Source organism: Rhinoraja longicauda, chromosome 5 (genome assembly GCF_053455715.1).
Source record: "Rhinoraja longicauda isolate Sanriku21f chromosome 5, sRhiLon1.1, whole genome shotgun sequence".
Taxonomy (NCBI): Eukaryota; Metazoa; Chordata; class Chondrichthyes; order Rajiformes; family Arhynchobatidae; genus Rhinoraja; species Rhinoraja longicauda.
The window spans coordinates 79763089-79777658 of NC_135957.1; the positions used below are offsets into that span (position 1 = coordinate 79763089).

The 14570-nt window shown below is 46.8% G+C and overlaps 1 protein-coding gene across 1 annotated transcript in view; it reads left to right on the forward strand.

The window, feature by feature from the left end:
- grik2 (glutamate receptor, ionotropic, kainate 2) overlaps positions 1–14570 on the forward strand; it is a 463075-nt gene that overhangs the window by 313816 nt on the left and 134689 nt on the right. Inside the window, 1 exon segment of the mRNA XM_078399849.1 lies at positions 13070–13273. Within this exon segment, the coding sequence (XP_078255975.1) occupies positions 13070–13273 (204 nt within the window).

Here is a 14570-nt window from a genome sequence, read left to right on the forward strand (position 1 = left end):
AATCAGTCTGAGCGGCACGGTGGCGCAGCGGTAGAGTTGCTGCCTTACAGCACCAGAGACCTGGGTTTGATCCTGACTGCGGTGTTTGTACGTTCTCCCTGTGACCTACGTGGGTTTTCTTGGGGTGCTTCGGTTTCCTCCCACACTCCAAAGACTGCACATACAGCAGGTGTAGTCAGGTTTGGACCCGGGTCTTTGGCGGGTGAGGCAGAGGTTTCACCGCTGGTCCACTGTGCCGCCCTTAGAGTATCTGTGGAGGGCGTGCAGCGTAGGTTCACTAGGTTAATTCCCGGAATGGCGGGACTGTCGTATGTTGAAAGGCTGGAGCAATTAGGCTTGTATACACTGGAATTTAGAAGGATGAGGGGGGATCTTATTGAAACATATAAGATAATTAGGGGATTGGACACATTAGAGGCAGGAAACATGTTCCCAATGTTGGGGGAGTCCAGAACAAGGGGCCACAGTTTAAGAATAAGGGGTAGGCCATTTAGAACGGAGATGAGGACGAACTTTTTCAGTCAGAGAGTGGTGAAGGTGTGGAATTCTCTGCCTCAGAAGGCAGTGGAGGCCAGTTTGTTGGATGCTTTCAAGAGAGAGCTGGATAGAGCTCTTAAGGATAGCGGAGTGAGGGGGTATGGGGAGAAGGCAGGAATGGGGTACTGATTGAGAGTGATCAGCCATGATCGCATTGAATGGCGGTGCTGGCTCGAAGGGCTGAATGGCCTACTCCTGCACCTATTGTCTATTGTCTATTGTTCCAGTGGAGCTCGGATGGACTGCACTGTATCCAGGGGTCACAGTCTAAGAATAAGTGATAGGCCATTTAGGACTGAGATGAGGAAAAACATTTCCACCCAGAGAGTTGTGAATCTGTGGAATTCTCTGCCACAGAAGGCAGTGGAGGGCAATTCACTGGATGTATTCAAGAGAGAGTTAGATGTAGCTCTTAGGGCTAGCGGCATCAAGGGATATGGGGAGAAAGCAGGAACGGGGTACTGATTGTGGATGATCAGCCATGATCACATTGAATGGCGGCGCCGGCTCGAAGGGCCGAATGGCCTCCTCCTGCACCTATTTTCTATGTTTCTATGATTCTATGTGTCCATGTTACTCTACTGCACTTCTTTGAATCTGAGATTGGCGTAGAATCTTCCACCCCTTTATAAGCGGTAAAATTGTCTTTGATCTTCAGAGACCAATGAAAATTCTTTTGATTCAAAATTAAAGAGGAGAACAATTACCGTGTAAGAAAATGGTAAACCCCATTGTGCTATTACACAGTAGGGGTGGCACAGCGGTAGAACTGGGTGGCACGGTGGCGCAGCGGTAGAGCTACTGCCTTCCAGCGCCAGAGACCCGGGTTCGATCCTGACCACGGGTGTTGTCTGTACCGAGTTTGTCCTTTCTCCCCGTGACCTGCGTGGGTTTTCTCCGGGATCTTCGGTTTCCTCCCGCACTCCAAAGACGTGTAGGTTTGTAGGTTAATTGGCTTGGTATAAATGTAAATTGTCCCTGGTGTGTGTTGGACAATACAGCTCACCCCTTCCATGACGGACCAGTTAACCTGACTGGTTCCACCAAGATGCAGCACAGAACGCCACAGGAGATCCTTCATCCCTGTGGCTATCAAACTGTACATGGGGTACAGTTCTGTCATGGGGTAGACGGACTCCCTTTCTCCTCTCCCTCCCCCCCACCCTCTCTGCAAATCTTTGCACATCCCCAATCCTTTCCACTCGTCAATTTAATTTCATGTTTCGTGTATCTTGTGTTGTATGACCGTTTCCCTCCTGGTGTGGGAACATAACTCCAGATGCTGGTACAAATCGAAGGAATTTATTCACAAAATGCTGGAGTAACTCAGCGGGTCAGGCAGCATCTCAGGAGAGAAGGAATGGGTGACGTTTCGGGTCAAGACCCTTCTTCAGTCTGAAGAGAAGGGTCACGACCCGAAACGTCACCCATTCCTTCCCTCCTGGGATGCCGCCTGACCCGCTGAGTTACTCCAGCATTTTGTGTCCAATTTCCCTCCCGGGATAAATAACGTTCTATCGTATCGTATCGCATCATATTGTGTAGGATAGTGTTAGTGGGCCGATGGACTCAGTGGGCTGAAGGGACTGTTTCTATGCTGTATCTCGAACCTAAACTAAATGATGATTGTTACTCCATTACATGGGCCACTGGTTAAAATATAACGGTTCACATGCAGTAGCCCTTCCTATCGTTCCCAGCACAATTGCCATGCCAAGTCAAATCAATTTTATTTGTATAGCACATTTAAACACAACCCACGTTGACCAAAGTGCTGTACATCAGTGCAGGTACTAAAAAAGAACATTCAATAGCACAAAAACTTAACAACACAGACGTAAACAGTTTACAGCACCCCCTCAGAGGGCCTCAAACGCTAGGGGATAGAAGTAGAAGAATAGATGTTCCCTCACCTGAGGCTGAATGCTAGGTTCTCACCGTTCTCTACATTTGTAGTTCATGCACTGAACTTTATTTTAATAGTAACATTGAGAGTGAGTAACTTGTCCCTAAAGGCTCAGTGAGTTTGCCCATTAAATGGTGGAGCCTCAGACTGCGAGAGGAAAGTCTCATCCATAAATAATCCTAAAATAGATGTTCTTAAGACAGCTTAACTTTGTCAGGTCATTGCAAATTGAAATTGTGCCGTGCAATGACATAGAAGATTTCTGCTCGGGTCTCCCGAAGTGGATGGTGTAAATGGCACCTCGTGCCCCGACAGCATAATATTTGGGAAGAAGGAACTGCAGATGCTGGTTTTAAACCGAAGATAGACACACAAAGCTGGAGTAACTCAGCGGGTCAGGCAGCATCTCCGGAGAGAAGGAATGGGTGACCTTTCCTTTATCACCGTTACTTTTTTGCATATCTTTCATTCATTTGCTCTATATCTGCACATCACCGTCGATATCTCTCGTTCCCCTCTCCCCTGACTCTCAGTCTGAGGAAGGGTCTCGACCCGAAAGGTCACCTATTCCTTTTCACCAGAGATGCTGCCTGTCCCGCTGTGTTTAGATTTTTGTTAGATTTAGAGATACAGCGCGGAAACAGGCCCTTCGGCCCACCGAGTCCGCGCCGCCCAGCGATCCCCGCACATTAACACTATCCTACACACACTAGGGACAATTTTTACATTTACCTAGTCAATTATCCGACATACCTGTACGTCTTTGGAGTGTGGGAGGAAACCGAAGATCTCGGAGAAAACCCACGCAGGTCACGGGGAGAACGTACGAACTCAGTACAGACGGCGCCCGTAGTCAGGATCGAACCTGAGTCTCCGGCGCTGCATTCGCCGTAAGGCAGCAACTCTACCGCTGCGCCACCGTTCCGCCCCAGCTTTTTGTGTCTATCACAATATTTACTCCAGCTTTTTGTGTCTATCACAATATTCGGTATTGTTTCCTCAAGGTTATTGGAAATAATAATAAGATGAATCTCAGATCCAGTATCAGTTAATACATCGCCTACAATTTTAATTAAAGGATCATTGACATGTTGTATTAGCTAATGCAATAACAAAAGATTAATTCTCTCTCGACAATCAAAATAATTTGTGTAGGAAGGAACCGCAGAAACTGGGTTACATTGAAGATAGACACAAAATGCTGGAGTAACTCAATGGGTCTCTGAAGAAAAGGAATAGATGACATTTCTGAAGATGGGTCTCAGTGGAGGCCAGTTCTCTCTGAATGCATTCAAGAGAGAGCTCGATAGAGCTCTTAAGGATAGCGGAGTCAGGGGGTATGGGGAGAAGGCAGGAACGGGGTACTGATTGAGAACCCGGGTCTCTGGTGCTGTGAGGCAGAAGCTCTACCAGCTGCGCCACCGTGCCGCCCACATTTCTCAGTATCTTGGCAGACCGTTTGCTGGTGTCATAGTAACTTTAGTTCAATTTAGTTTTAGTTTAGAGATACAGCGCGGAAACAGGCTCTTCGGCCCACCGGGTCCACACCAACCAGTGATCCCTGCACGCCAACACTATCCTAAACACACTCGGGATAATTTTACAATTAACCTACAAACCTGTACGTCTTTGGAGAGTGTGGGAGGAAACCGGAGATCTCGGGAAAAAACCCAAGCAGGTCACGGGGAGAACGTACAAACTCCGTACAGACAGCACCCGTAGTGGGGATGGAACCCGGGTCTCTGGCGCTGTAAGGCAGCAACTCTACCGCTGCGCCACCGTGCCGCTCAATCACTTCAATAGAGGTATCACTACGATTATATACAGCGAAAAATATAAAGTTTAGCACCAATGGTCTTAGCAAATATTCAATTGCTTTCTCAATTGGAAAATTGCTGGTACTTGTTGGCATGGATGCACAAAAGCATATTTTTTTCACAGCATTAAATAATAGGATTAACGGCCAGTGCATTTATCCCGAGATAATGTTGAAACCAGCAGTTGTTTGTTAGGGCCAGTTTTAAAATATAATAGCAACTAGACCAAGTGGACCCGTTGGGCCCAAACCTCTCCTGCTTTGGTGCAGCACCCTCTCCTCCCCCCTCCCCTCTCCCCCCCCCTTCCCACTCCCCCCTCCCCACCTCTCCCCTCCCTCCCCCCTCCCTCCTCCCCTTCCCCCTCCCCTCCCCTTCCCCTTCCCCTTCCCTTCCCTCTCCCTCCCCAGGGCCGTCTTAACGCATGGGCCTGATGGGCACTTGCCCGGGGCCCCACGAGCATAGGGGCCCCATGCTGATCTGTGTATGTTAAGTGACTTGCAATAAATAAATACTACTTAAAAATGTAGGTTCAATAAGTGCTTTTTTCGCAACAGTTTTGGTCCCTAAGTGTTTTTTTCGTAACATTTTCCATCCCTAAGTGCTTCTCACAGCGATCTGTTTCGCAACAATTAGCTCCCTAAGTGCTTTGCTTTTCCATCCCTAAGTGCTTCTCACAGCGATCTGTAAGTGCTTTTCGCAACAAAGACCATTGACTTCAAGCCAATAATAAAGCAATTCTCTGCAGCGAAATGCCGCAAATGCTTGTTATAATAAGAAATTCGTAGTAATTTCACACTGTAACATCTAATCCGTATGGCTTACTGAGTATTATTGTGTTTTTCAAGCCTCGTGTATTGTTCAAATGTTTATCATGTTGATTAGTTGTTGCTGTACAGCATGTTTTTAATGTTTCAACACCGATTTTGTTGGAAGTGCCAATAAAATAAATATATGTTTAATTTTATCGACCATTTACATTTTTATTCCTGTGAGTAGTTGTCGTAGGAGCCCCAGTACACTGCTTTGCCCGGGGCCCATAATGCTGTAAAGACGGCCCTGTCCCTCCCCCTACCTCTTCCCCTCCCTCCGTCCACACCTCCCCCTCCTCCATCCTCTCCGCCCCTTCCCCTCCCCCCCACTCCATCCCCCTCAATCCCTCATCCTCCCCCCTCCCTCCCTTCCTCCCTTCCCCACCCTCCCTAGGAGATAGATTAAACTTTAAAATGTGAATAACTTAAAAAATATCACACCGATTTCAATGAAACTTCTTCCATTAGCACCACAGGGACGACGGTGAGTAAGGTGGGCCTAAAATTGTCGCGTTAACGTGTACCGTTTTGGCTGTAGTTCAGGAACAAACAAACAAACAAACAAACAAACGAGAGTTTTAGTATGTCGATGGCAATTATTGTATCTATCCAGATGTGTGGCGTTAAGGTGAAGGCTGCACTGCATGCATTGATATTATAACAGTGTGTGATCCCACGGTCACAACACAGGTACCAGAGTCCATCCATAAGGGACCGCCGTTCACATTGGGGAAGATAAAACAATGCAGAGCTAAAATGTTCCAAAACAGAAAGCAGGAGATGCTGGGAATCCATCGGAAGGATTATCCAACAAGAGCTAGCCCAGGAGATATTAACTCGTCTTTTTTGTTTCAGATGCTAATTGGCCTGCTGTGATTTTATAGCATTTTTTTGCTTTTATTGCATTCATTTTTGGGCTGAGTAGGAAATAATCAAAGCCTTGAAACCCAAACGTTAATCTTGTTTTTTTTCTTATTCCCACACCACAAACATACACTCTCTCTTCCTTTTTTCTTTCTCTCTTTCTCTCTTTCTCTCATTTCTCTCTTCTTTCTCTCTTTCTTTCTCTCCCTCCATCCCTCCCTCCCTCCCTCCTTCCCTCCCTCTCTCTCTCTCTCTCTCTCTCTCTCTCTCTCTCTCTCTCTCTCTCTCTCTCTCTCTCTCTCTCTCTCTCTCTCTCTCTCTCTCTCTCTCTCTCTCTCTCTCTCTCTCTCTCTCTCCCTCTCTCCCTCTCTCCCTCTCTCCCTCTCTCCTCTCTCTCTCTCTCTCTCTCTCTCCTCTCTCTCTCTCTCTCTCTCTCTCTCTCTCTCTCTCTCTCTCTCTCTCCCTCTCTCTCTCTCTCTCTCTCTCCTCCCTCTCTCTCTCTCTCTCTCTCTCCCCCCCCCCTCCCCCCCCTCCTCCTGCCCTCGGGTGCTGTCTGTGTGGAGTGTGCATGTTCTCCCTGTGACCGTGTGGGTTTCCAAGGGTGTTGGTCCTCACACACAGCGTCACAGAGTCACACAGGCCTTTCGGCCCAACTTGCCCGTGGTGACCAACATGCCCCATCTACACTGATCCCTCATCCCAACGAGGTGTGTGTTTGTAGGTTGATTATTCTCTGTAAATCATCCCTAGTGTATAAGGGGTGGGTGGAAATATGGGATAACATAGAACTCGTGTGAATGAGTGATCAGTGATCACGGCAGACCCGATGGGCTGAAGGAAGACACAGAATGCTGGTGTAACTCAGCGGGTCAGGCAGCATCTCTGGAGAAAAGGAATAGGTGACGTTTCAGGTCGAGACCCTTCTTCAGACTAAGGTCGAGACGATCTTTAGGTCTGAAGAAGGGTCCTGACCCGCAACATCTCCAGAGATGCTGCCTGACCCGCAGAGTTACTCCAGCATTTTGTGACTATCTTTGGTGTAAACAAGCACCTGCAGTTCCTTCCTGCACACAGTGGCCTGGAGGGCCTGTTTCCATGCTGTATCACTAAACTAAACTAAACTAAACTAAACTAAACTAGACTAGACTAAACTAAACTAGACTAGACTAGACTAGACTAGACTAGACTAAACTAAACTAGACTAGACTAGACTAGACTAGACTAGACTAGACTAGACTAAACTAAACTAGACTAGACTAGACTAGACTAGACTAAACTAAACTAAACTAAACTAGACTAGACTAGATTAGACTAGACTAGACTAGACTAAACTGAACTAAGAGGGTAAACAAAGAGAATAGTTCTGAACTACTGATAAACACAAAAAAACTGGAGTAGCTCGGTGGGACAGGCAGCATCTCTAGAGAAAGGGAACAGGTGATGTATCGGGTTGAGACCCTTCTTCAGAACTACTATCCACCACATTGGTCACCATCGAACTATCTTTGCTGGCTTGACCTTGCACTAAACGTTATTCCCTTATCATGTATCTGTACACTGTAAACGGCTCGATTGTAAACATGTATTGTCTTTCCGCTGAGTGGTTAGCACGCAACACAAGCTTTTCCCTTCACCTAGGTACACGTGACAATAAACTGAACTAAACGACACTTTTAAAACCCGATTCCTGTACGCCATTTCAGTGCCTTCCCATTAAACTGAATCATTTGATCGGTTGCTATTAGTTAGAGGGTGACTGATGAAAGCAATCAATTGAAGTAAACCGAAAGGACCATCCTGAAGCGATACACAGGAAAACTGATGGACTTGAAATCTTCCACAATCCTCTTGCTCATCGCAAGCTACGAGAAGCTTTGCTGTTTGTGTACACTCCATCATGAAGGTATTTATTCACAAAATGCTGGAGTAACTCAGCAGGTCAGGCAGCATCTCAGGAGAGAGAGAAGGAATGGGTGACGTTTCAGGTCGAGACCCTTCTTACACTCCATCATGAAGGAATCATTTTGTTTTGAGCACCACACATAGAGTTGACAATGTAAAGCATACATAAGTAACGGGCAGAAAAGTGACATACATTGAGCAAAGCCAGTTTCACTTTCAGTCTAGTTAATTGTCACGTGTACCGAGGTACAGTGAAAAGCTTTTGTCGCGTGCTAACCAGCCGGCAGAAAGACAATACACGATTGCAATCGAGCCATTTACAGTGTACAGATACATGATTAAGGAATAACGTTTAGCGCAAGGTAAAGCCAGCAAAGTTTGTACGTTCTCCCCGTGACCTGCGTGGGTTCTCTCCGAGATCTTCGGTTTCCTCCCACACTCCAAAGACGTACAGGTATGTAGGTTAATTGGCTGGGCAAATGTTAAAAAAAATAAAAAATTGTCCCTAGTGTGTGTAGGATAGTGTTAATATGCGGGGATCGCTGGGCGGCGCGGACCCGGTGGGCCGAAGGGCCTGTTTCCGCGCTGTATCTCTAAATCTAAAAAAAAAAATCTAAATCAAAGTCCGATCAAAGATAGTCCGAGGGTCATCAATGAACTAGAGAATAGGTTAGGGCTGCTTTCTGGTTGTGGTCGGACGATTCAGTTGCCTGATAACAGCCGTGATCTGAACAGGTTCCGTCTCGAAGCGTCACCTACTCATTTTCTTCAGAGATGCCGCCTGTCCCGCCGAGTTACTCCAGCATTTTGTGTCTAACATCGGTGTAAACCAGCATCTGCAGTTCCTTCCTGGTCAGATGAAGGGCATTGAGCCGTAACACACGACTGTCTATTTCCCACCTCAGCTGCTGCTCGTCTCACTGAGTTCATCCAGCAGATTGGCACAAAATGCCGGAGTAACTCAGCGGGACAGGCAGCATCTCTGGAGAGAAGGAATGGGTGACGTTTCGGGTCGAGACCCTTCTAACAGGTTGTCTGTTTCTCCAGATTCCAGCATCTGCAGTCTCTTTGTGCCTCTGGTTAATCTTATCGAAACGTATCAGATTATTAAGGGGTTGGACACGTTAGAGGCAGGAAACATGTTCCCAATGTTGGGGGAGTCCAGAACAAGGGGCCACAGTTTAAGAATAAGGGGTAGGCCATTTAGAACTGAGATGAGGAAAAACTTTTTCAGTCAGAGAGTTGTGAATCTGTGGAATTCTCTGCCTCAGAAGGCAGTGGAGGCCAATTCTCCGAATGCATTCAAGAGAGAGCTAGATAGAGCTCTTAAGGATAGCGGAGTCAGGGGGTATGGGGAGAGGGCAGGAACGGGGTACTGATTGAGAATGATCAGCCATGATCATATTGAATGGCGGTGCTGGCTCGAAGGGCCGAATGGCCTCCTCCTGCACCTATTGTCTATTGTCTATTGTCTATTGAAAGTCCACTTGATTTTCCATTTTTTATCATCAAAGATAATCCGAGGGTCTCCAATGAGGCAGAGAGTAGTTCAGCACTGCTCTCTTGTTGTGGTATTCCTTCATGAAGAAATAATTTTGGTGCAAGCACCACACAGAGAGAGCTGACAATGTAAAGCATACAAAGTAATGGGCTGAAACGCTGCATATATTTAGCAAAGGCAACGTAAAGGGGAAAGCTCTGGGCTTGGAGGATGAAAACATTAGTTTTACTGATTGCTCAGCAGAGATTTGCCCTTTCATCAATCACTCTGATTTTGAAAGAACAGTGTTGTGTGGAAAAAAATAATTAGATTAGTGGACTTGGGCCATTTCACTTAATCCTGAGGGTTAGTTATTTGCTGGAAAAGCCTCGTGGGTCTTTGAAATCAATACTCTGGTAAATGTCTCTTTACTTTTATTGGTATCTCTAAAGCTCACAAAAATGTCCAGTTCAGTTCAGTTTTTTGGGGAGAAGGCATTCTTGCTATTGAGGGCGTGCAGCGTAGGTTCACTAGGTTAATTCCCGGAATGGCGGGACTATCATATGTTGAAAGACTGGAGCGACTAGGCTTGTATACACTGGAATTTAGAAGGATGAGAGGAGATCTTATCGAAACGTATAAGATTATTAAGGGGTTGGACACGTTAGAGGCAGGAAACATGTTCCCAATGTTGGGGGAGTCCAGAACCAGGGGCCACAGTTTAAGAATAAGGGGTAGGAACTGAGATGAGGAAAAACATTTTCAGTCACAGAGTTGTGAATCTGTGGAATTCTCTGCCTCAGAAGGCAGTGGAGGCCAATTCTCTGAATGCATTCAAGAGAGAGCGGGATAGAGCTCTTAAGGATAGCGGAGTCAGGGGGTATGGGGAGAAGGCAGGAACGGGGTACTGATTGAGAGTGATCAGCCATGATCACATTGATTGGCGGTGCTGGGTCGAAGGGCCGAATGGCACCTATTGTCTATGGTCTATTGTCTCAGTCTAAAGAAGGGTCTCGACCCGAAACGCCACCCATTCCTTCTCTCCAGAAGACGCTGCCTGTCCGCGGAGTTACTCCAGCATTTTGTGTCTATCTTCAGTGCAAACCAGCATCTGCAGTTCCTTCTGCACATCTCAAAAAGAGAGCAGGTTGGCTGAAGAAGGAAAGAAGGGACCCGGCTCGAAACATCACCCATCCTTTTTCTCCAGAGATGCTGTTTGGCTCGCTGAGTTACTCTAGCGCTTTGTGTCTATCTGCAGTTTTGTATCATGTGTAAATTAAAATGAACTTTTTCTACAAGGAAGAAGTACATCTGAGCTATTGTTGTTATTTTATTTCTAGTTAATCTCCATATTTAGTCCTACTTAGTTTGGGCTTGAGAAGAACAGAGATAATGTTTTGAGGTATGATAGACACAAAATGCTTGAGGCAGCATTTTTGGAAAGAAGGGATGGGCGAAGTTTCGGGTCGAGACCCTTCTTCAGACTTGAAGAAGTGTCTGAAGTCAGGTTTCGACTCGAAACGTCACCCATTCCTTCTCCCCTGAGATGCTGCCTGTCCCGCTGAGTTACTCCAGCACTTTGTGTCTATCTTCGATGTAAACCAGCATCTGCAGTTCCGTCACTATGTATCTCAGTGCTAATGTACAGTGACACTTGTACTGAACTGTACACAAAAATGAATTTCACTGCACCTCGATACATGTGGCAATAGACAATAGACAATAGACAATAGGTGCAGGAGTAGGCCATTCAGCCCTTCGAGCCAGCACCGCCATTCAATGCGATCATGGCTGATCACTATCAATCAGTACCCCGTTCCTGCCTTCTCCCCATACCCCCTCACTCCGCTATCCTTAAGAGCTCTATCCAGCTCTCTCTTGAAAGCATCCAACGAACTGGCCTCCACTGCCTTCTGAGGCAGAGAATTCCACACCTTCACCACCCTCTGACTGAAAAAGTTCTTCCTCATCTCCGTTCTAAATGGCCTACCCCTTATTCTCAAACTGTGGCCCCTTGTTCTGGACTCCCCCAACATTGGGAACATGTTATCTGCCTCTAATGTGTCCAATCCCCTAATTATCTTATATGTTTCAATAAGATCCCCCCTCATCCTTCTAAATTCCAGTGTATACAAGCCCAATCGCTCCAGCCTTTCAACATACGACAGTCCCGCCATTCCGGGAATTAATCTAGTGAACCTACGCTGCACGCCCTCCATAGCAAGAATATCCTTCCTCAAATTTGGAGACCAAAACTGCACACAGTACTCCAGGTGCGGTCTCACCAGGGCCCGGTACAACTGTAGAAGGACCTCTTTGCTCCTATACTCAACTCCTCTTGTTACGAAGGCCAACATTCCATTGGCTTTCTTCACTGCCTGCTGAACCTGCATGCTTCCTTTCATTGACTGATGCACTAGGACACCCAGATCTCGTTGAACTCCCCCTCCTCCTAACTTGACACCATTCAGATAATAATCTGCCTTTCTATTCTTACTTCCAAAGTGAATAACCTCACACTTATCTACATTAAACTGCATCTGCCATGTATCCGCCCACTCACACAACCTGTCCAGGTCACCCTGCAGCCTTATTGCATCTTCCTCACAATTCACACTACCCCCCAACTTAGTATCATCTGCAAATTTGCTAATGGTACTTTTAATCCCTCCGTCTAAGGCAAATAAAGTACCGTACCATGCCATACGCCTACTGAGGTAAATAAGGCAATCGGTTCTAATTATAGTCAGGAGATAACTGTCGGCGATTTTATTTGCAACTTCTATGCGTCAAATACTTAGCTATTTTTAGCCACTCCAATACCGTGGTGATTTTAAATGTCAGACAAAAGTGAAAATAGAAATGAAATGTGTTATTTCAATCTGTCTGATTTAAAATGACAGCCTGTTCGACAGCTAACAGACTAGTTCCAACAGGTCCCATTGGAGGGACTGCAGGACCTCAGGGATTAGAGCCTGAAGTGCTTGTATTCACTGGAGTTTAGAAGGATGAGAGGGGATCTATAACGAGACGTATAAAATTATGAAAGGTCTGGACAAGCCAGATGCAGGAAAAATGTTCCCAATTTTGGGGGAGTCCAGAACCAGGGGCCACAGTCTAAGGATAAAGGTGGAGGCCATTTAAAACTGAGGTGAGAAAAAAACATTTTCACCCAGAGAGTTGTGAATTTGCGGAATACTCTGCCACAGAGGGCAGTGGAGGCCAAATCACTGGATGACTTTAAAAGAGAGTTAGATAGAGCTCCAGGGGCTAGCGGAATCAAGGGATATGGGGAGAAGGCAGGCACGGGTTACTGATTGTGGATGATCAGCCATGATCGCAATGAATGGCGGTGCTGGCTCGAAGGGGCCAAATAGACAATAGACAATAGACGATAGGTGCAGGAGGAGGCCATTCGGCCCTTCGAGCCAGCACCGCCATTCATTGCGATTCAGCCCCTTATTCTTAAACTGTGGCCCCTTGTTCTGGACTCCCCCAACATTGGGAACATGTTTCCTGCCTCCAACGTGTCCAATCCCTTAATAATCTTATACGTTTCGATAATGGCCTCCTCCTGCACCTATTTTCCATGTTTCTATGTGAGTCTTTGAAATTCATCTGCTCTGACGTGGGTCTGTGCCCGATGAGTGGAGGGCGGTTGTGGGAGACGTTATCTCTGAGATGTGTTTGTCACCTGGGATATGTGAAGTCCCCCCGCATTGATCCCTCCTTGTGCTGTTATCAACCTTCGCAGGAGGAGCCTTACGTGATGTTCAAAAAGTCGGACAAACCCCTGTACGGCAATAGTCGGTTCGAGGGATTCTGCATCGACCTCCTCAAGGAATTGTCCAATATCCTCGGATTCACGTACGAGGTCCGGCTGGTGGAGGACGGGAGGTACGGGGTACAGGATGAAAAAGGACAGTGGAATGGGATGGTCAGGGAACTGATGGATCACGTGAGTAGTTCATGCTTGGAATTATTGCAGACACAATGAAAGGGAAGCAATGGAAGTTTTATACTGCAACTAGAAGCTAGGCACAATATGCTGGAGCAACCCTCCCCCTCCCACAAATCCCCCGCCCCCCCCCCCCGCAATCAGTCTGAAGAAGTATCTCGATCCAAAAATGTTATCTATCCCATGATGGACAGGCACAAAACGCTGGAGTAACTCAGCGGGTCTGGCATCATCTCCAGAGAAAAATAATCGGTGACGTTTCGGTTCGAGAACCTTCCTCCGACTGAGAATCAGGGGAGAGGGAAACTATACAGATAGGTTCTTGATTAGTACAGGTCTCAGAGGTTATGGGGGAGAAGAGGGTTAGGAGGGGGAGATAGATCAGCCATGATTGAATGGCGGAGTAGACTTGATGGGCCGAATGGTCTAATTCTACTCCTAGTCCTTATGACCTTAGGACCTGAGGCATGAAAAGGTACAGAAAAAATCCCTTTACCTTGGGCTGCACGGTGGGGCAGCGGTAGAGTTGCTGCATTACAGCACTGTCAGCGCCAGAGACCCGGGTTTGATCCCGACTACAGGTGCTGTCTGTACGGAGTTTGTACGTTCGCCCCGTGACCTGCGTGGGTTTTCTCCGAGATCTTTGGTTTCCCCCACACTCCAAAGACGTGCAGGTTTGTAGGTTAATTGGCTTGGTATAAATGTAAATTGACCCTAGTGTGTGTGTGGGATTGTGTTAACGTGCGGGGATCGCTGTTCGTTGAGGACTCGGTGGGCCGAAGGGCCTGCATCTGCGCTGTATCTTGAAACTAAACTAAACTAAACCTTAGACAATAGACAATAGACAATAGGTGCAGGAGTAGGCCATTCAGCCCTTCGAGCCAGCACCGCCATTCAATGCGATCATGGCTGATCACTCTCAATCAGTACCCCGTTCCTGCCTTCTCCCCATACCCCCTCACTCCGCTATCCTTAAGAGCTCTATCCAGCTCTCTCTTGAAAGCATCCAACGAACTGGCCTCCACTGCCTTCTGAGGCAGAGAATTCCACACCTTCACCACCCTCTGACTGAAAAAGTTCTTCCTCATCTCCGTTCTAAATGGCCTACCCCTTATTCTCAAACTGTGGCCCCTTGTTCTGGACTCCCCCAACATTGGGAACATGTTATCTGCCTCTAATGTGTCCAATCCCCTAATTATCTTATATGTTTCAATAAGATCCCCCCTCATCCTTCTAAATTCCAGTGTATACAAGCCCAATCGCTCCAGCCTTTCAACATACGACAGTCCCGCCATTC